The 22,169-nt window shown below is 41.0% G+C and overlaps 1 protein-coding gene across 1 annotated transcript in view; it reads right to left on the reverse strand.

The window, feature by feature from the left end:
* Window positions 1-4,365: 4,365 nt before the first annotated feature.
* The window catches only part of AHCYL2 (adenosylhomocysteinase like 2), a 53,092-nt gene continuing 35,288 nt past the window's right edge, over window positions 4,366-22,169 (reverse strand). Inside the window, exons 11-17 of the mRNA XM_077770747.1 lie at window positions 21,506-21,576; window positions 17,985-18,079; window positions 11,324-11,422; window positions 9,586-9,654; window positions 9,404-9,482; window positions 7,780-7,900; window positions 4,366-7,374 (exon numbers count right to left, since the gene is read on the reverse strand). Of these exons, the coding sequence (XP_077626873.1) occupies window positions 7,368-7,374; window positions 7,780-7,900; window positions 9,404-9,482; window positions 9,586-9,654; window positions 11,324-11,422; window positions 17,985-18,079; window positions 21,506-21,576 (541 nt within the window). The 3' untranslated portion in view covers window positions 4,366-7,367. The remainder of the gene's footprint in view (window positions 7,375-7,779; window positions 7,901-9,403; window positions 9,483-9,585; window positions 9,655-11,323; window positions 11,423-17,984; window positions 18,080-21,505; window positions 21,577-22,169) is intronic.

Below are 22,169 nucleotides of genomic sequence, written 5' to 3' on the forward strand. Positions count from 1 at the left end.
TAGTACTTTCCTTCCTTCCCCTAAAATCCTTCCTGAGGGCTCGATACAAAGGAGGCTGTGTGGTCAGCCAATTTATCTTAAAAAGTTGTTTACAGTAAATAGTCCCAAACAAGCAGCCTGAGGGAAATGGGTGGGATTGGGGGAATTGCTGAACTGCCACTTTCTACCTGGCATTGCACTAGAAACTTCTCAGACATCATTTGCTCTGACAGGTTGTTTCCACTAATCCTGTATTACTGTTGAGAAAACCAAGGCTCAGAGATTACTTCTTGCAGTTCCCAAGGTATGGTGTTCTTTTTTTTTTTTTTTTTTAATTTTTAACGTTTATTTGTTTTTGAGAGAGAGAGAGCACAAGTTGGGGAGGGGCAGAGAGAGAGAGGGAGACACAGAATCTGAAGCAGGCTCCAGGCTCTGAGCTGTCAGCACAGAGACCGGTGTGGGGCTAGAACACACAAACTGTGAGATCATGACATGAGCCGAAGTTGGTCACCCTATGAGCTACCCTCCCCCCACCCCCAAGGTATGGTGTTCTATTTTATTTAAGTGTATTTGCTGTTCTTTCTGGAAAAACTTTCTGCTCTTCTTCTTGGCTAACTTCTATTGTTCCGTAATGATTCTATTTCATTATTACCTCCTCTTCCAGAATGCCTTCCTTTTGGCTGTACTCAACCCGCTCAGGCTGTGTGGGTGTCACGCCAAGTCTGCTTGGATTCAAAATTCTTGTATTTTCTACTATATCCCCAAAATAAGAGGCTCAAAGGAATTACTACTCCCCCTCCTTATATCTCACAAACAGCTCTGTCTCTTTCTTAACCATATTTTTCCCTCAGACTTTCCTCTGCTAGTCAGTAGGTAACGGATGAAGGCACAGTTGAGAGAACTCCTTGGAGCTTTCTCAGTTACTTTCTCTTCTGTCCCCAACATCTCCTTACTGTACTCACTTATTGTACTAATTTTCCCTTTCCTCTCCCATTCCCAACCTTTCCCCCAATGTGGTAGAAGTTCCCTGAAAGTAGGGCTAAGTTTTGTTCATTTTGTATACCTCATATATGTATGTTTAACACAAGATTTCTGGAATAGTGACTGAAAAATTTGTTGTGGGGAGCTGTTTCCATGCATTGTAGGATGTTTAGCAGAGTCCCTGGCCTCTCCCTACTAGATGCCAGTAGTACCCTTCCCTAAGTTGTGACAGCCAAAAGTGTCTCCAGATGTGGCAAAATGTTTCCTGAGGGGCAGTTATCTTCTGCAGTTGAGACCTACTGGTTTAACAGAATTGAAATGACCTGAATTTCCAAGAAAGTCCATGGCTTGAGGCCTAAACTATTTGATTTTGGAAAATGGTTTTAAGGGTATAATTTGTTAAACTCTAAAACATTCACACTGTGCTTTAAAATTCACAACCCACGCCTAGCTCATCACTGCTGCAGTGTGGTAAACCTGCCACTGCACAGCCCATTAGGGTTTCTTAATAAAAGAATAATTATTCTATCTTCCTCCTCTCAATTCCTGTCCTCCTAAGCAGTCAGAGTTCTAGGATTGATAGGCCCAGAACTTCATCGTCTCTTCTGTGAGCTTAGTCAATCATTAGGATCCCTGAAGTGGTGGCATCTGATAGGAGTGGCCAGTTTTGAGGCTTTGTTCCTTTTCCAGTGTATACCTTGGGCAAAGGAACAAAGCCTCAAACTGGCTTCAGTTGGGAGGGAGGACTAAAGACACATCTCAAGTCCTCTCTGGCCTCTATGCAAAGCTAATTGCTAAGCCTAGAGCTCCATCTGGCTTCACTTTCAGAGAAGGGGGTTGAAAAACTGGTGTTAATGGAGATGTTGTGTTGCAGAGAATCAAAACATGAGACCTCAATCCATTATCTTCTCTACACCCCGTGAAATGGGACACAGTAAAGATCAGACATCTGTCTGCTCATTATAGGCCCACTTTCAGAACTAGTCATAAGAAAAAAGGTATCTGGAAACAAATCCTGGAAGAAGTAACAAGAAACCACAGATGAACCAAAAACTTTGAAATTATAGGCCATGGACTTGGCACACACTGAACTTCTTTTTTTTTTTTTTTAATGTTTGTTTAGTTTTGAGAGACAGAGTATGAGCAGGGGAGGGGTAAAGAGAGAGAGGGAGACACAGAATCCAAAGCAGGCTCCAGGCCCTGAGCTGTCAGCACAGAACCCGATATGGGACTCGAATCCATAAGCCGTGAGATCGTGACCTTAGCCAAAGTCGGAAGCTCAACCTACCGAGCCACCCAGGCGCCCCTGAACTTCTTTTAGCTTATTTGTCAACAAAGATGTGCTAGCCCTCAATACCATTGACCACAGAGGCGTCCATACATATACCTGAGGGCTAATTAGTCAGGGGCTGGTCTACAAGTTTTTCTATCTTACAGAGGTGGCTCCAGTGCTGGATAATTTTTAAATTAACACTATCACTTTTCCTTGTCCCCAAAGTCAGGCATTTGGGGGCTGCTGGCAGAGGTATAAATGGGTATAATTATAAGGACCGAACATATCCCTTTAATCAGACAATTGATTAAATTAGACAGCACTTATTATGGAGCTTAAAAACTCCCTCTCTCTCTCTCAGAAATAAAAAATAAAAATAAAACAACAACAAAAATAAGATGTAGAGGGGTGCCTGGGTGCCTCAGTTAAGAGTCCACTTCGGCTAAGGTCTCGATCCTATGGTTCATGGGTTCAAGCCCCGTGTTTGGCTCTGTGCTGACAGCTCAGAGCCTGGAGCCTGTTTCGGATTCTGTGTCTCCCTCTCTCTCTGACCCTCCCCTGTTCACACTGTCTCTCTCTCTCTCAGAAATAAAAAATAAAAATAAAACAAAAACAAAAATAAGATGTAGAGGGGTACCTGGGTGCCTCAGTTAAGAGTCCACTTCGGCTAAGGTCTCGATCCTATGGTTCATGGGTTCAAGCCCCGTGTTTGGCTCTGTGCTGACAGCTCAGAGCCTGGAGCCTGCTTGGATTCTGTGTGTGTGTGTGTGTGTGTGTGTGTGTGTGTCTGCCCCTCTCCTGCTCACGCTCTGTCTCACTCTCAAAAATAAACAAACGCTTAAAAAAACATAAGGTGCAGGGGCGCCTGGGTGGCTTAGTNTAGTATCTAATTTTTGAGGGCATTGGGCAGCCAGAATGATGTGGTTGAAAAAGGACAGAATAGCTTCCTCTCCCATCAATGCTACACTTGTGGGTATAATGAGGCAACAGAGGCTTTAGGACCCTAGACTGAGATAAGGAATTGATGTTTGTGTAGCACACTGTGTGTGCCAGATTTTTAAGCAGCATTTTAAAAATTAAATGAGATTGTTAAATCCTTACCCTAGGAGATAAGCATTACCCATTTCACAGGCAAGAAAACCAAGGCTCTGAGTCATTATATAATATTGGTCAAATAACGCAACTTGTAAATGGAAGAGCTAGTCAAGTGAACCTGACTTAAAAAGTCCAGTCTCTTTCCACAGGCCCACAAGCTAGAGAAATTGCACAGCAGTGCATAGTCAGGGCTCACCCTGTGAGTCTGAAACTAAGAGCCGGGCACCCAACCTCCCATCTTTCACAGAAGAAGAGCCAAGCCCTGCTGTCAGTGGGGGTGACACCTGCCAGCTGGCTCATTGGCTTCATTGCTAGCCACTGCACTCTCCTTCTCCTGAACTGGAGTGGCACCAGCTTTGACCCATTACCAACTGCCTGGACTGTTTTAGCCCTTAAGTAAACATTAAGTCAAAGTAGCAGAAGGTTCTAAGAGGGAAGAAAACATCTTGCATACAGGAAGAACTAGTTTAGTTTGTCAACTAAGAGAGGTGGCTATTAGAAAGCTGCTCAAAAATGGCCACTCTACTGGTAGTTGAGGAAGAAGAGGCAGTTGGATTCACCCCTTAGTTTCTGACTTATTCAGGTAAAAGCTGACTTGGAAACAAATCTCTGTCAGATTAATTTATTTCTTCCTTTTGGTTGGACGTAGTCAAGTTCTGGAGGTCAGGACCCTTTAATCCCAAACCATGGATGTGGGCTTCTTGTGCTGTCTAGCTAAGGGCAGCACACAGAGGGCTTGGGGGACCTGGAACCACACTTTAGTTTCTCTGTATGCTTCAACTCCCCAGGGTGATGGTTCTGAGAAAGCAGGTTCTTTACACACATAACCAGGGGGTGGGGTGGGGGGAAGATATTAGTGGAATGGCCTACCTTGGAAGAAGGGACCCCAGGCTAAGGCCATTCAAATATGCTATTGGTAACCACTTCAACTTTTCACATCTTTGCCCTGCAGCAGGTTCTCCAGCCTGTTGCCAAGAACCATCGCTCATCTTTGTATTCCAAGTTCACAGAAGGAAGCAATACACTCAAGATAAGAATCCATTTTAAGAATATTTTATTTATCTTTAGAGATTACATAGTCATTATTGCTGATCTAATACAATCACTGAGACATAAAGATTTCCAAGAGCCTCTCAGAAATGGCGATCCTTAGAGGTTTTATTTCCTTTCAGTAAGATGACAATGAGAACTAGATGATTATATATATAATATATACATATTATATATATATATGGTTTAGTTTATTCTCTACATATAATTTGCTGGTGTTGCCTATTTTCTTTCCATGATTTTCCTTTATTAAAAAAGCTTAATGCAACAATGCATTTTGATTTCTTTTTTTTAAAACCATGACAAAGTTAATTTTGAGAAAAACCACAGGAGCAGCAATTTCAGATCTGTTTAGAGAAAAGCCGAGCAGCAAAAAAGCTTTGCAGGAGTATGTGGCCATGGGGAGCCGTGCTCATATGGGAGGGTAGGGTGAGGAGGTAGGAGGGCAGACAGAAGGTAGACCAGATACTTTTTTTCTTTTTTAATGAGAAACAAAACCAAACCCTGAATTTCCATGAAGAAGGCAAAAGAGACCTTGAAAACTAGCAGAAATTCATTGCAGAGAAAATGGAAAGTATCCCCACCAGCCAGGGTCATATACAAACAGATAATCAGTCTTCTGTCCTATGCTTCCAGATACCTAGGATGCATCTAAGGTGAGAGCTTGAGGGAAGAAGACACATTTGTTCTGATTCCAAGGGTAGAGGGAATAATGACCAAATTCCAACACTAAGGTAGAACTCAAATACTCAGGAGGCCTGGGCCTCTTTCTTCTCAATGGCTGATGACATGGGGTCCCCAGAGAGAAAGGAAAGGAGGTCATCTGAAACAGAGGCAAATATCTCACCATGGGCAGCAACACTGGCAACCAAACGTAGAGGCCCAAAGGTGGCTCCTTTTTTATTCAGAATGGGTCTCTTCACTGTAACAAGGCAGGGTGTGCTTGGTCAGGATCAGTACACAGTAATACTGCTCCCTAAAGAAGTAGGCTTTACTGAGAAACAGCAAGTTATGCTTTTTGGCTTACGAACATAACAGGCTAGAGTCCAAATATCTACCTAGTGGAATCTGCCCTTGATATAAGTTACAAAGATCTGTATCCAATTAACTAATACAAAAGAGATGCTGGGTAGGCAAAAGGAAGAACGGAGTGGACTAGTAGAATTTTCAGCATTTACAATCTTCCTCAATATAGCCATATATGTGGCACGTTTCCGGTATGTGCTAAGACAGAAAGCCTTTAAGGAACCAGACTCTCTAGGAACAGCCATTTATCCGAAGCCCCACCTCTCTACCTCCAAAAGGAAGGTCACTTCCAGACTAGCTCTGAAAGTGTATGTGAAGACCAGGGCAAGTTGAAGAAAGTGAAGATAGGAGAAGAGAATCAGGGTGGGAAGGTTATAGTGATCCTGGGTGGTCTGGTGGTGTTTCCTTGAGGCACCTTCGTCTTGAGACTATGAGGCAGACCAGGGTAGGAAAAAAAAAATAATGGGAAAATAAACGAACGAACATGAGAGTGTTAAACAAGGTTGTCAGCGGGGAAAGAGACTCACTTCATTCAAGATTTCTAGGGCCACTCCAGACTTTAACTCTTAGAACAAGTCTGGTCCCAGTGAAACCCTTAAGACCGACAGGTCAGTCTCTCTAAAAGGTATCCAACTCTTACGTGGGACATAAAATTTCAGGCTGCTTGGATTACTAGTTTTTTTGTAATGTTGGAGTTACTCAAGAAGCTACTTCTGAATTATAGAATCTTAAGATGGAAGAGGCAAGAACATAAAAACATATCCCAGCAGAAAAGAAAAACCACAGACTAAATCGTAGAGCCATCAGATCCCAGTTTCATCAATGGCAATGGCCAAAGAAATGAAATGCCTGATGAAGTTCAAACTAGTCAAACTAGCTTTAATCATTTGGACACAGTTTACAGTGTCATCTCTGTATAGCTTAGCCAGTTTAGCTGAAGAGCTCTTCCCAGGAGACAAATCAATACATTCTGCTTCTTTAGAGGGTCAAGCTGTGGGCCTGAGTGATCTGTGCCACTTCCAGAGCCCTACACCCCCAAATCCATTGGAAGGTACATCTTTCCTTGCTCACTTTTAAAGTCAGTTTTAGGCAATAAGAGGAAATTTCAGGAAGCAGTTTCTTTCCTTTTCTGAGACAGTGCCAGTCTAGAGGGAACTTCCCAGGAAACTGTCCAGTTAAATGACAAGTAAAACTATGGGCCCCAGTGGGCTGGCCACTGAACAGAGGTTAGTTGGGTTAGAAAGATGGCAAAACAAATGTCTGACAAACAGCAGAGCTGCTGAGGAAATAATGGAGGCACATCCCTCTTGGAAACAGAAAGTGTTAAAATAGACATGACTATTCAAGGAAGAAAGGAGTCCTGGGTAAGGAAGGAGACTCCAAGTAAGCACAGGCATAGCTTCGTTCTTGGTGTAGCTTGTCAAAGCCACAACATACACTCCTTCCTTCTTGGTCATTTTATAAAGAAGGCAGTGATAGTGACGGTCAAGGCTGGGAACCCAGGCCATCTTAACTCGGTAGCTTCCAAAAGGCCTAACCCGGGGAAGGGCCAAAGCTGAGAAAGGCAGCTGCTGAAAATTTATTCTAAAAACCCCAGGGAACAAGGAGTCTGGAATCCCTGGACTATCTCCTGAACCTGGACAAGAGACAAATGACCATTGCTGAGGATTCCAAGTCAATGGGGAATGATGCAAAAGATGCACTGGGAAGGATTACCCCATTTCTTTCCTTCCTCAGCCTGTCCTTTGTGGCTCTCACAGCCCGCGGGGCAGTAACCACACTCTGGGCCAAGGCAACAGGCACAGGATTCTAGGTTTTAATAAATAAATAACCTAACATATAGGGTGAGCACGGCGGGCAGCTGATTGGAGAAGCAGCTTGCTGGGTTCTTTCCTGTATAGGAGTGGAGAAAAGACTTGGAGTTCTATTCCTTAAAACTTCTTCTGGCTTGAATTACAGGAACTTAATACCTAGAGGGAGAAAGAAAGATGAGACTGTGATGTTATCAGCTTGTGAGGATGCTGGGACAGGAAGAGCCCACCTAAAGGTACAGCAGGGAGACAGGGACTTTTCTGGAATGGATGGTGAGGGTAAATACTTGTGGTGCTTTTTCACATCAGTGAAAATGACCAATATTTCTCCATAAAGAGGTAAAAATAATATTATGAAGATGAAATGGAGAAAGGCAAATTCAGAAAAGGGAACCCTATATAATGTCTAGAGAAAGCCTCAAAGAGTCCTTTGGGGGCGGTACTGAGGGGGAGTGGGTTTATTTTTCTGAGTTCATGTAAATGTAGTAAAAGTTGTAAAGACCAATTCCAGTGCAGAAAGCTCTTTACCACCCGGGTTTCCCTGTTTGGGGGAGGGCAAGGCACCTGTAGTAATTAGGCTTGAAAGGCCCATTCTTGTTGAGTCCCAGATACTTGGCCTGTTCATCTGTCAGCTCTGTCAGGTGGGCATCAAAGGTGGGCAGGTGTAGGCTCGCCACATACTCATCTGGAACAGACCACAGAATCCCTGGTATAAACATTCATGCCTCTTGTCTGGCTGTTCTCTCCAGGCTAGGCCTTAAAAAGTTGGAAGACGGGGGACGCCTGGGTGGCTTAGTCGGTTGAGCGCCCGACTTCGGCTCAGACCATGATCTCATGGCTAGTGAGTTCTAGCCCCGCGTCAGGCTCTGTGCTGACATCTCAGAGCCTGGAGCCTGCTTCTGATTCTGTATCTCCCTCTATCTCTGCTCCTCCTCCGTTCACACTGTCTCTCTCTCAAAAATAAATAAACATTAAAAACAATTTTTTTTTTTTAAGTTGAAGACACCTTCTAATTCTCGGAGCTGAAAGAAAAATGCTCAGCTTTGGCTCACTGGCCCAGAATTCTAAGGAGTGGTTGTTTGAGCTTCAAGCCCAGTGTTTTTCAAAACCATAACACTTCTTTCTTATAAGCTGTTTCATCCTTGAATCTTTCCTTTTCCCCAGAAAGGTAAGGGAGACATGAAAGAAGCAATAGTTCTTAGGATCTAAAAGAAAGGATGGGATAGCAAGGGACTAAGAAATGGGAAACTCCAACTTTAGTTTTGCCTTAGACTCTGTACTTTGGGTTACTCAGAAAAACTAATACCTGAGGAGACTGGAAAGGAAAGTCCAAGAATGATAATACACTGTTTTCTTTGCTTTTAGTGTTCTTAGTTATAGGTTCTGTTTACATTCTATTACCTGAATACATATTAGTCAGAATTTTATGTCATTTTCCTAAGTATTTATTTGGTCTTCCTAACTTCATCATATATTCAGCCAAAATATAAACTGTTCTATTTCTTTTCTATCCTTCCAAAGGATATATTAAAGGGAAAATATGTCAACTTCTAACAGTTGCTATGCATCTAGTGCTAAAGCAAAACAATACCAGAAGCTGATTTATTCCATGATCTTTGCCTCAGGAGTTTATAAACGCACTGTATCAGTTCAGGTGCTTAAAGCAGGTTCTTTAAAAATTCAGGAGTTTAATGTTTCTCTTATATGAAACACCCACGTAACTAGTCTTAACAGAAGCTATTTAGTCTTTCCTTTGGCCCTGACAGTGAGACCAGAGTTAGAAGATATAGTATGAAAAGTCTTGGTCAGGAAAGTCTGGAAGGGGCTATGCAGCAGCCTAGAACCGGAATAAGATGTCACAAGGTAGAAGATGAGTCCTCTTTCTTAGGGGAAGATTTTTTTTCTCCTTTGAGATCCTTGCATATAAGATACTTTAAGAGAAAAAATCCTTAAAATTCACAGGTAGGCAAGCCAAATCAGAGCAAAATGTAATGATTTCACTAGGACAACTCATGTGGAAAATGTGACAAATCAACCAGGAATGGAACTTAGGAATCCTAGCTCCTCCTTTATAAGACACAGGTATCTTTTTCCCCCCATCCATAAGAAATTTAGTGCCCCAAACTTCATTTAGCCTCTAACTCTGAACTACTCTGGTAAGGATAAGGATGGAAGAGCATATGCTTACCCATTTTCTTGGGCAACAGGTAGACATCCTGCTTATAGCGACCCTCAGGAGCATTGTAAAGCTCTATCAAGGCAAGAGCCTAGAAAAGCAGAGAGATGGGTGCTGATGTGTCACATCAAGTGAAACCCTGATGGCCTGATGACCCTCTCCAGCCCCCTGCTTTCCCACTCTGGAGGCCCTACCTGAGTAGTAGCGGTGATTGAGAGCACAAATGTAGGCACTGTGGAGCAGCTTAGGTTCAGCAGACGGCCCTGAAGAGCAAGGGTTAGGACACAGATGAGTTAGGACAAAGTCTTTCCTTGAGGAGTGAAGGATGAGCACATTTCCCAAATACTTCCCAACTAACATTGCTGGACAAAAGGCAGGTGCTCAATAAATAGAAATGAATTGGTTGCCATTTAAGTGGAATTTAAAACTTCTGGAAAATCTGATGAAGGTAATAGATAAGAGATCTCTGGGATTATGCACGTACAAATGAATAGAGATGGTCACATGATACTGAGGCTTATGCTAAGGAAGGGTATGTTTCTCTTGAATTTTCTACTTTCTGCCACAGTTCTCAGGTACTGGCATTCCTTTGAAAGATTATTGGAAACAAGGATGTAGTCAAGTCCAGGGGTAACCTCTCCGGGTTGTGAGGGGAAGTATCTCTGGACTTAGGAAGCTGTGATGATTTCTGTGCTTCTTCCTCAGTTTGGTTCTTCTGAATTCAAGGGTATTCTTGTATTTCTAGTGGGTGATTCAGAGAATACAAGGGCTGGAGGCTATTGGAGATTGCGATCCTTTCCTATTTTGTTTCCGAGGAAGCTTGACCACCTTTTTGCTCAAACACAGTACCCAAAAACAATTGTGGTGCTCGCTTCTGTCACCCAAATTACTAGATGCGATCTCCCAGGGCAACTAGAAATAAGTCACCAGACAGCTGGCTGATATAAAAGCAATTAATGAATATTTAACAACCTGCTCGTCCCTTCCCTGTACATGCTCCTTTCTTGTGAAGAAGTAATCCAGTCCCTTACAGATGCCCTAAAGTATGTGAGAAGGTGAGATAAGGTGAAAAAAGGTAAAGAGAACAGAAAGGATACTCAAGCATAAATTTAAGGGTCCCTAGGTGAAGATGGTATATCTTTTACATTTTCATATTTAGTTTCTTTAATTAAAAAAAAAAGGAAGGAAAACTGACTGAAAATCAAAACTCAAGAAAAGTATTATTATCGTTCTTGTTATTTTGGTATCTTTCTCTGAAGGAGAGAAACTGTCAAGGTAAGAACAGGAGGCATCAATATGGCTGTCAGGAATCTAAGACTAGGGAAGAGACGCTTTCAAGAAAGGAAAAGTAGCCAAACACTGACACAGAAGGCTAAGTGGGATGAAAGTGAAGAATGAGTCTGAGCCAGAAGAAGTCAGGACAGGGAAATATTAATCACACAACCAATACATAGCTGGGTGCCTACTGAACATCAGGCTCAACTCAGAGGAATGTCACTCAAAAACATGGAGTCTATCTGCAAAGACATGACTTTCCCAGAGCTTGCCTCCAACAGTCTTAGGTACCGTCAGGAATATCTGCTTTGTGCTTACTGATTAAGCCATCCTGCAAATGACATTATCTCTTTGGAAGCATCACTCAAAGTGGCATTGGTTCTATCTGTTAATTCTTCCACAGTAATAGTCATTATCTGACTCAACCCATAGATTGACATAGAGAGACAGGATAATTGCTGAAAAGTAAGGAACCAAAATAGTTTCTTAATTGCTGAATGAAAAGACCTTTCACAATCAGATGTAAAATGCATTCAGAAAGGAGTTAAGCTTGTGCTCAAGAGGAGCTGAACCTGAGAGAGCCTGTGGAGGAGGGGACCTGGATATTGCAGGCTCTCCTGGCAGGGGTGAATTTCTCTTACCAGTCTTCGGTCCTACCTCTGCCAGCAATACTATCCTCTTGCCATCAGGCCATATTACATGGTCAACTTGGGATCTCACTCGCTCCCAGGTCAGTTCTGGTGTCCGCAGACTCGCCTGGAACACATACAAACAAGTACATCATCGGCCCTGGCTTGTCCCACTTTGTGGATGGAAGAGGTCGAAGGAAGCCATTTCAAATAGCAAGTTGAAAGGAGCAACCAACATGCCAGATGGAGAATACCTGTCCCAGGTTGGTTAGGACTGTTCCATGTCAGGGTATTTAATCTTAGGCCCAGCCAGGGAGGGATCACTCAGGATGTCATTCCACAACATGTACCGTGCGCCCACTCTCTGCTGAGCACAGTAAAAGGTGCTATGGGAAATACAAACCGAAGACGTGGTTTCTGCCTTCAAAAAGCTCATCCTTTAGGTGGGGACACAAAACAATATGTGAGGAGGAAAAAGCCTCTAAAATACTTCTAAAGCAACGTGCAAACAAACGCAAATTAATACAAAGCAAACTGAATACACCAATGCTGAAGAGAAACAGAAAAAAGGAGGATCAGAGCTAAGTGAGACTTGTTAGAGAAGGCCGGTCCTCCTAAATGTAGCATGCTGGGGCCCGAAGTTCTGCTTTCGTATCTTCGTGCCCCGGGTTCCACCTTGTCAATGGTGGTGGTTCACCCTAAAGTTACAGAAGCTTTGTGACCTAAGTGCAAATGTGAGGCAGCCTTTAGAGAAATGCTTAATGGCGGAGTAAAGCTCCCAACAGCTCACCCTCTTTCCATTTCTGTATATTGTATATTCCGAGAACAAGAGAAGAAATGTTAAGTTTATTAACAGCAGCAATCAAATAAATAACAGTCACAGGGTTTAGACTTAAGACAACAACTTCCTTCTTCCAATAGGCCATTCCTAAAATAGAAAGGGAGTCCATATTCTAAAACCAACCTTTGGCTCAGCTGGTAAAATTGAGAGGATCTGCCAAACAGTAGTTGTCAGACAAAGAGAGAAATACTTTAGTTATACAATACTCATTTGCTGAGTACATTCTATATTGTAGGTGATGTAGTAAAGGACACTGTTATAGACAAAACTGGGGACTCCTCTACTAGATTGTGAGCTATTTATAGATGGGGACTATATTATCTTTTAATTACCAATCACATGGGAAAGACAAATATAATTTCAGTATATTCAGGACTGTACTGATGATCTAGACCATTTCTTTATTAGGTAGATGGGAAATATAAAATGTCTCGAGATGCCAAGTTTTGTAATTTGGTTCAACAGAAAGAGCAACTTGGTAGTAGCTAACAGAATTTTGTATGTACCTAATCTCTGACCAATCAGTTTCACCTTTAGGGCTCTATACTATAGAAACACTTGCTCAAGGTCATAAATATAAGTGCCCAAGAATGTTCAATCCAGTGTTATCTGTAATAGCAAAAAATTTAATTTAACAAAGGAATAGCTAAGTAAATCTGGTAATTTCATACAATGGAATATTATGCAATTCTTATATTAAAAAGCAGATCTATATGTGTTAACATGAAAACCATTCATTATTGTAAAGTGAAAACACAGAGTTGCAAAACAATATACTATAACCTCAATTTTGTAAATGTTTTATTTCTTAAACATATTTATGTTGCTTGAATTTTTTTTTTTTTAAATTTTTATTTATTTCTAGGAGAGAGAGAGACAGCGTGAACAGGGGAGGGTCAGAGAGAGAGGGAGACACAGACTCTGAAACAGGCTCCAGGCTCTGAGCTGGCAGTCAGCACAGAGCCCGACGCGGGGCTCGAACCCACGAACCGCGAGATCATGACCTAAGCGAAAGTCAGACGCTTAACCGACTAAGCCACCCAGGCGCCCCTTGAATTTTTAAAATAAGCAACTATTAGGGCACCTGGGAGGTTCAGATGGTAAGTGACTCAAGTCCGACTCTTAATTTAGGCTCAGGTCATGATCTCAAGGTCGTGACATCAAGCCCTGCATCTGGCTCCATGCTGACTGTGGAGCCTGCTTAAGGTCCTCTCTCTGTCTCTGTCTCTCTCTGCCCCTCTCCTCTGCTTATGCTCGGTCTCTCTTTCTCAATAAAAAAAGGCAATTATCACTTTACAGTTAGAATTCATTTTTTTAAACAAACACTGTAAATAGAGTTAAAAAGAATTTAAGAAAATAGACCACTTTGGGAAGTTAAGGATATACAAAGTAAATCCATTAGCCTTCAGAAATAACAACATAGAAGGCAAGAGTCAAAAGATACTCCTTTTGACCCTGGCATTTTTTTTTATTGAGATGTCGGAAATTTAAAGTATTTTAGGTTTGGTGTCTCACACTTGTAATTTTCCAGAGGACAAGCAATTTTAGTGATTGGCAGTAAAGGGTGACACCATGATAAAAGGAGTCTCCTGTCGGGGCGCCTGAGTGGCTTAGTAGGTTAAGCGTCCGACTTTCGCTTAGGTCATGATCTCGCGGTTCGTGGGTTCGAGCCCCGCGTCGGGCTCTGTGCTGACTGCCAGCTCAGAGCCTGGAGCCTATTTCGGAGTCTGTATCTCCCTCTCTCTCTGACCCTCCCCTGCTCACGCTATCTCTCTCTCTCCTAGAAATAAATAAAATAAAAAAAAAAAAAGGAGTCTCCTGTCTTAGGATATGGTGGTATCAAGGAAGAGACACTTCTTAGGAACATCATAAAAGATCAATGCTCTGTTGAGGCAGTGTGCTGGGGCACTGGGATGGTGACTGTGCAAGCATAAGACCGACCCGAGGGTCAGTTTAAAACAGGGAGACACTAAGAGACAGTAAGTTAAATTATCTCTAACACTGCCCAGGCAGCTCCAATAACCTAGTAAGTTTATCTGGCAGTGACAGTCCTTGGGAGAAGGATTTCCTCAAGGAAAATGGCCAGCACAGTTTTATAAGAGTTTCTCTTAAAAGCATCAAATTATCTTTTCTGTTGATTTACAACCACTAAGCAGTCTATCAGGAAAAAGATTCCTTACGGAGACTATGTTCCCAAACAAGTGTGTATCTCACTGTAAATTACCGTGCTTGCACAGACTGGTATTATATGATTTTTGATAGTACATATCAATTTTTTTTAGGGAAACAACTGTAGTTCTAGTCCTGCAAAGTGCAGAGTCAATAGCAAGTCTCAGGTTCTAGTTTTTTTGCTGGCAAAAACTTTTAAAGCAGTGTACATGATGGTTTAGCCACTTGAAGTGTGAAGCTTACAATCATAAAGGCCATCTATGTGATGCATATGGGTAAGCAGGTCTGTTTTCAAGAGGAAAGGAAACATATCAAAGAAAGACATGGCCAAAAGGCAGCTAAGAGCACAATCCTATCACATGTTCCCTAAGTATTTACAGCAGGAAAAAAATGCAGTTTTCTAAATGACCAATTCTTTTGATGAGCTATTCCTTCCTAGAAATGTAGCAGTGAACATCTCAAGGTTAGGAAAAACTATAAATTCCTACAAACAAAACCAAACAAAACCAAACAAAACACCCTTATATTTTTGATTGCTAAAAATATCTGGCAAAAATTTACTGAATCATTCTCCTTTGCAATTTCACTGAAATAACACAGAGATTCTCCTCTTTTTTTCACTCTCTGTATTCAAGCCATTTAGCAAATCCCACTGGGTCTACGTTCACAATATACTACCTTTATTGCTTACTCATGTCATCCGAGCTACCACCTTCTATCACTGGAAATACTGAAAGAGCCTTTACTGTCCCTATCACTACTCAAGCTCCAGAAGTGTTTTCTTTATCCCATGCCAGAGTAATCTGTTAAAACAAGTCAGAGTTTTTCAGTTACCTGGTCAAAACTTTCCAATTGGAATGCTTCTTCTTCTTCTTTTTTTTCTTTAAGTAATCTTTACGTTCATGGTGGGGCTTGAACTCACAACCCCAGGATCAAGACTCACGTGCTCTACTGACTGAGCCAGCTAGGTGTGGCTGGAATGGCTTCCAATGGCTTCCACCATGCCCAGAATAAAATCTGAAGTCCTTATTGTGGCCTACAGTGGCCTACATAACCCACTGCCCTCCTTCACTCCTCTTATTCTCATCCCTTTCCCCATCCTATTCCTGCCACAATGGCCTCTTTTCTGTTCCTCAAACATCAAGCATGTTTCTAACTCAGCGTCTTTTTACTCACCATTCTCTCTGAATAGAATGCTCAGATGCCTTGTTCCTTCCATTCATTCAGGTTTTTGTTCAAATGTTATCTCCTCAAAGAGACCTTCCTTGATCACCTTAACTAACTAGCATCCTCAATGCCCTCACCTTGCTGTTTTTCTTCCATACTAGGCACTAACTGACAAAACTGTCTTATCTGTTTATTGTCTGTGTCCCGCACTAGAATATTAGTACCATGAGAGCAGGAATACTGTTCACTATTTCTTCAGCCAATAAATACTCAACATAGAGCAGAGCAATTATTTCATACATTCTTATTCAATACAAATTAAATAGGGAATGAACACTTTCAACTAGACGAGTTTGCTATTTCCTTAAATTTCATTTTATATGCCCTGTGACACTACCATCAAAGGTTGAGTAATTTAACTTTTCCAAAGCCCTTCTGAGCCTGTCCCTTTTTGGACCATTTAGTTTAGTCATACACCTTCTACTAAGAAGAACACAAAGAGAATTGAGACATGGCCCTTGGCTAGTGTCCGTGCCAGATATTGGAGGCTACCTAGCAATACCTGAAAAACTAGGTCCAGTATCAACACAGCAGCCAGTGTGAGCCATTTTTAGAAGTCAGATTATTACAAATCCTATAATGGCACCCTATTTCAGAATATAATCAGGAGTTCTTACGATGGCCTGTGAGGCTCTATAAGATCCAGCCCATTCCCTCTGACCTTATCTTCACTTTTCCCTGCCTCTTGCTCATTTATTTAAACCACACTGGCCTCATTGTTGATCCTCAAACAGACTAGGTACACTCCTGCCTTAGGGCATTTGCTCTGGCTGTTCTCAAAATGTTCTTCACCTAAAAGTCTATTTGCTAATTCCTTCAAGTCTGCTCAAACATCACATTTTTAATGACGCTTATACCTTGATCCCACTCTTTAAAATTATAACCCGGCACTCTTGATTCCCCTTACTGGACTCTACTTTTTCTTTTTTCCATGTGCTTTTAGCTTCTAACATACTATAAATTTATTATGTTTATTGTCTTTTTTATCCTTTAAAATGTAATAAATTCTCTGAGGGCAGGAATCTTTGCCTGTTTTGTTCACTGACTCCAAGCATCTAGAATAGCACCTGGCATATAGCAATCACACAATACACATTTATGATTGAACGTAGAGTTTCCTGGCCTTTATCCTGCGAGATTACTTCTATCTCGGTTGCCTTTAGAAGACAGATTACCATCACAATTTAAAGTTAACCTAGAAATCATGAGGAGGTAACAGTACAATGCACAGGAAAACAAAACAGAATAAAACAAAAACTGGACTAGAATTTAAAAAACCCTGAATTTTGTGCTCCAGTTTAATTTTGAATCAATGTATATGACTGGACAATGGGCTTAACTTCTTAGTTTCCCAAATGAAAATCAGGGATAAGAATAATGCCTTGTATACTGTCAGGAGGATGAAATAAGATTAAGTAAAAATGTAAAAATTATATGATTACATTGTTTTTATTTAAGCACTTGAGGCTTTAGGAGAGAAAATTCCTTCCCTCTTCTCTTACTCAGAAGATTCTTTTTAGAGTTCAGAACATGACTACTTCCCTTAAGCCTTTTCCCATCTGGGGGCTCTATAAGCAGATTAATCCAGGAAAGGACAATCATGTGCTAGACAGTTTTAGAAATATTACTATCTTTGACTGTTTAATAAAGGGGAGTATGGCATATAAGTGAAACTTAACAAAAAAAGCCCCATTCAATATTTAAATTTCAAAATTGAAAGAAGAAATGACTCATTATGAGCAAAATATCATGATAAAACAGAGTAATGGAGCCATGCCACTCAGAAACCTTAGGAAATAGGCTTCAGTATTTCCAGCTATTTTTAATAACAGAAGAATAGAGCACAAGTTAAAAAGAGAAATCATTTAAAATAGATATTATCCAACAGGCTCTCAATAGATCAACTGATCCTTACCTGCCAATGCTGGAGCTCAATCAGAGCAGCCCTCAGGGGAGATGAAAGCATGCTTTGCTTGAGCCATTTACCCCAGAGAGAAATACAGTTGTGTCAGAAAAATGCCATAAAAATTTAAAACCAGAGTGAAAGTCACACTGAGAGATACTTTGGTAAGTCTGTAAAGAAATAAATAACACTTCTATTAACTATTACTTGGGCAACTTAGTAGGACCAAGTATTATATTGGACTGGATAATTTGAGGGTGAATATAATCAAATTAGAGAACCAAACTGATAGATAAAATGGCTTACGGTGGAAGAAGGTATCAAGCTGGGGTGGAAGGAAATAATCATTTGAAATGACTGAGATGAAAAAGCTTGATAGTATCCACAAGCACAGGTCACAGGGCTAGTACCTGAACAGACTATGGACAGCTCTGCTAGGGCGGTCATGTTCAGGATGGCTGGTGACTCTTTCCTTTCTTCTCCTAGTTCATGTTTCTTGGGAAGAAGAGGGAAAAAAAAAGCCCCCAATAATGAGTAATTTAATCTTACCACGTCAATCTCTGTGTTGGAATGTCCCATGTTACAAACGATGCAGCTATTCTTCATACGGTCTAAGTGCTCTCTGGTTACCACATTCTTGTTACCTTAAAAACAGAAGAGATAGCCACATGGAAAGAAAGAAAGTTGGACCTCTACCTCATACCATATGTGAAATTTACTTTTACCAAATGTAAGAGCTAAAACTATAAAACTCGTAGCAGGGAGCGCCTGGGTGGCTCAGTTGATTAAGCATCCAACTCTTGATTTCGGCTCAGATCATGATCTCACAGTTTGTGAGACTGAGCTCCTCATCAGGCTCTGCACCATAGTGCGGGGCTTGCTTTGGACTCTCTCTCTCCCTCTCCTGCTGACACCGGCATGTGAGCTGTCTCCTTTTCTCTCTCTCAAAATAAACACTTAAACATTAAAAAAAAACCTCTTAGCAGAACATAGGAATAAATCTTTGTGACCTTGGGTTAGGCAAGGCTTTCTTAGCTATAACACCAAAAGCACAAACAACCAAAGAAAAAATAAACTTGTGCTGCAAATGATCCACCAAGAAAATGAAAAGACAACCCATATATTGGGATATTTATTAACAAATAAATAAATGGGACAAAATATTTACAAATCATATAACTGATAAGGTATTTGTTTCAAAAATTTATAAAGAATTCTTACAACTCCATACTTAAAAGACAAATAACCCAATTTAAAAATGAGCAAAGTGGGGGTGCCTGGGTGGCTCAGTCAGCTAAGTGTCCAACTGTTGATTTCTGCTCAGGTCATGATCTCACAGTGTGGGAGTTTGAGCCCTCCATTGGGCTCTGTATTGACAGTGCGGAGCCTGCTTGGGATTTTTCTCTCCCCCTCTCTCTGCCACTTTCTGGCATGCTTTCTCTCTCTCTCTCTAAACAAACAAACATACATATATAATAAACATAATAAACAAATTCTTTTAGAGCAAAGGATCTGAGTAGACATTTCTCAAAAGAAGAAGTACAAAAGAAGATGTGCCAAAATGTACATGAAAAGATGTTTCACATTGGGGCACTTGGGTGGCTCAGTCGGTTAAGCGTCCGACTTTGGCTCAGGTCATGATCTCATGGTTTGAGTTTGAGCCCCGTGTCGGGCTCTGTGCTGACAGCTCAGGGCCTAGAGCCTGCTTTGGATTCTTTGTCTCCCTCTCTTTCTGCCTCTCCCCTGCTCATCTTGGGGTTGGGAGTAGAGATTACTCAGAAACAAAAGCCTTTAAGAACCCAAACCACAGCAGAACATCATTTCACACCTACTAGGATGGCTACAATAAAAACAACAGACAATAACAAGCATTGGCAAGGATGTTGAGAAATTGTAACCCCCACACATTCTTGGTGGATTGTAAAATGGTGCTGTCTATTTGGAAAAGCTTGCAATTCCTCAAAATATTAAAAATAGACAGTTATCATATGTTCCAGCAATTCCAAGGTATACATAGGCAGGTATATATATTCACAAGGATGGAAAACATGTTAACAGAAAAACACTCTGCACAATGTTCATAATAGCAACATTATTCAAAATAGCCCAAAGGCGAAAATATCCCAAGTGTCCATCAACCAGTAAATAAAATGTGGTATATCCTTAAAATGAAATATAATTCAGCAATAAAAAGGAATGAAATATCGACACATACTATGATATGGATGAAACTTGAAAAAACACTATGCTAAATGAAAAAAGCATTACAAAAGACCACATAGTGTATGATTCCATGGATATGAAATGTCTAGAATAGGCAAATCTGTAGAAACAGGGAAATTGGTGGTTGCTTAGGGCTGGGGAGAGGTAGAGGAAAGAATAAGGACTAACTGCTAGTGGTGTGGAGTTTCTTTGTGGGGTGATGAAAAGTTTCTGGAATCAGACATTGTACAACTTCACTAAAAACCACTGAACTATATACTTTAAAAGGGTAAATTGTATGGTATGTGGTATCTCAAAAAAGTCAGATTTGTGTGATGGTTGTATGACCCTGTGAATTTTCTAGAAAATACTGAGTTGTGCACTTTAAATGGGTGAGATATATGATACGTGAATCTCATCTCAATAAAGCTATAAAAAAAAAGCTATGAGGGAATTGATGGGAAGCAAGAACAGTTTCTTCTCTGCCCCATCTCACCCTGAGAGTACAAATATATTTTTGTTCTTTTTCTAAAAAATTTTTTTAATGTTTTATTTATTTCTGAGAGAGAGAGAGAGAGAGAGAGAGACAGCATGAGCAGGAGAGGGTCAGGAGAGGGAGACACAGAATCCGAAACAGGCTCCAGTCTCTGAGCTAGCTGTCAGCACAGAGCCTGATGTGGGGCTCAAACCCACCAACCGTGAGATCATGACCTGAGCCGAAGTCGGACACCCAACCGACTGAGCAACCCAGGTGCCCCTATTTTTATTCTTAAATATTCTGATTTTCCTCGTCTAAAAGATAATTACAAATAAAAACCAGTGTTCTATCAGTTTATGGTCCTACCATAAAAACAAAGTAAGTGTCTCAGTGCAAGGAAACTAGCCATTTCTGCATATTCCTCCCTCCCTAAAACTCCAATCTAGCATATCCCTCCCTAAAACTCCAATCTACCTCTTTGGGAATTAATATAGCTATCTTTCCCACATTCTCTAACTGAATTTTGTTTTAGGCCTGCTTTAATTATAGGGACTAGAGAGAAATATACATTACTTTTGGAGGTCAAATAAAAAAATCAATGTGCAAATATAAGATCTGGCTGCCCAAATAAAACTTACCTCTGGTCATCTCCTTGGTAGTTGAGGACGGATGGAGGTATAGAACAGTTAAAAGGGATGGAGAGAAACTTTTCTCCAGGATGACCTAGATGACCTATACTTTTGGTCAGAGCTCTAAAGAGGTTGGAAGAATGTGAAAGATTGACTGGTTTTATAGAAATCTGCATCTGGCTTTAATTTTTTTACTTATTATTTTTTAAATGTTTGTTTATTTATTTTGAGAGCAAGGGAGCAGAGGTGTGCAGAGAGAGAGGGAGAGAAAGAATCCCAAGCAGGCTCCTTGCTGTCAGTGCAGAGTCCAAAAAGAGACTCGATCTCACGATGTGAAATCAAGACCTGAGCTGAAATCAAAAGTTGGACATTTAACCGACTGAGCCACCTAGGTGCCCCTGTATCTGGCTTTTATTTATTTTTTATGTTTTAATTTTTTAAATGTTTTATTTATTTTTGAGAGACACATAGTATAAGCGGGGGTGGGGCAGAGAGAGAGAGAGGGAGACACAGAATCTGAAGCAGGCTCCAGGCTCTGAGCTGTCAGCACAGAGCCCAATGCGGGGCTCAAACTCGTGAACCCTGAGATCATGACCTGAGCTGAAGTGGAACACTTAACCAACAAACCACTCAGGCGCCCCCCCCTTATATCTGGCTTTTAGAGTTTAGTTTTGTTCAGAATAGTTTCCAGTAATTTTTCACTTGTTCCACGAAAGCATTCAAAAGTGCCAAAATGTATATTGTATATGTCAAAATCATACCTGTACAGGTAATAACAATATCCACTTGTCGGATGACCTCATTTAATTTCACCAGTCGAAATCCATCCATACTGTAAAAATAAAGCATGATCAATTAACTTAAAAATAGCAGTTGGGGAGCCTTTTGCCACAGAACTTCAAAAGCTATTACCAAGTTCCTCTCGTACCTACACTGTCACTTCTTGATATAGCTAGATTATTCTTAGCAGTGAAAAATTCAGACCATTTCCTTAGTTCATACAGGACAAAATAAAGTTTCCTTCATATCACTGCAACTTAATTCTTCCTGAAAATAAAGAGCCAGGGGTTACCATGAGTTTCCCTGAGTTTCTAGAAATAGAATTTAGCCACTGAATCTTACCCCATTGAAACTACTCTCCCCAAGATCATCAACGATCTCCTGGATGTACCCCCTACCCACTCCCCTCTTATATTATTTAATTTTCTCTGCTACATTAAACATTATCTACCTTCTTGAAACTATACTCCTTGGAGTCCATGATACTGTTCTTTCCTGGTTTTCCTTCTACTTTTCTGAATATTCCTTTTCAACCTGAGTCTTTAAATGTTGGTGTTCTCTGTAGAGTTCTGCCCTTGACTCTTGTCCTAGCCTACTGCTTCTCCCTAATGGTAGTTTTCCCTTAATTCCTTATAATCTCTTGAG

Source organism: Crocuta crocuta, unplaced genomic scaffold, assembly GCF_008692635.1.
Source record: "Crocuta crocuta isolate KB4526 unplaced genomic scaffold, BGI_CrCroc_1.0 scaffold266, whole genome shotgun sequence".
Classification (NCBI taxonomy): domain Eukaryota; kingdom Metazoa; phylum Chordata; class Mammalia; order Carnivora; family Hyaenidae; genus Crocuta; species Crocuta crocuta.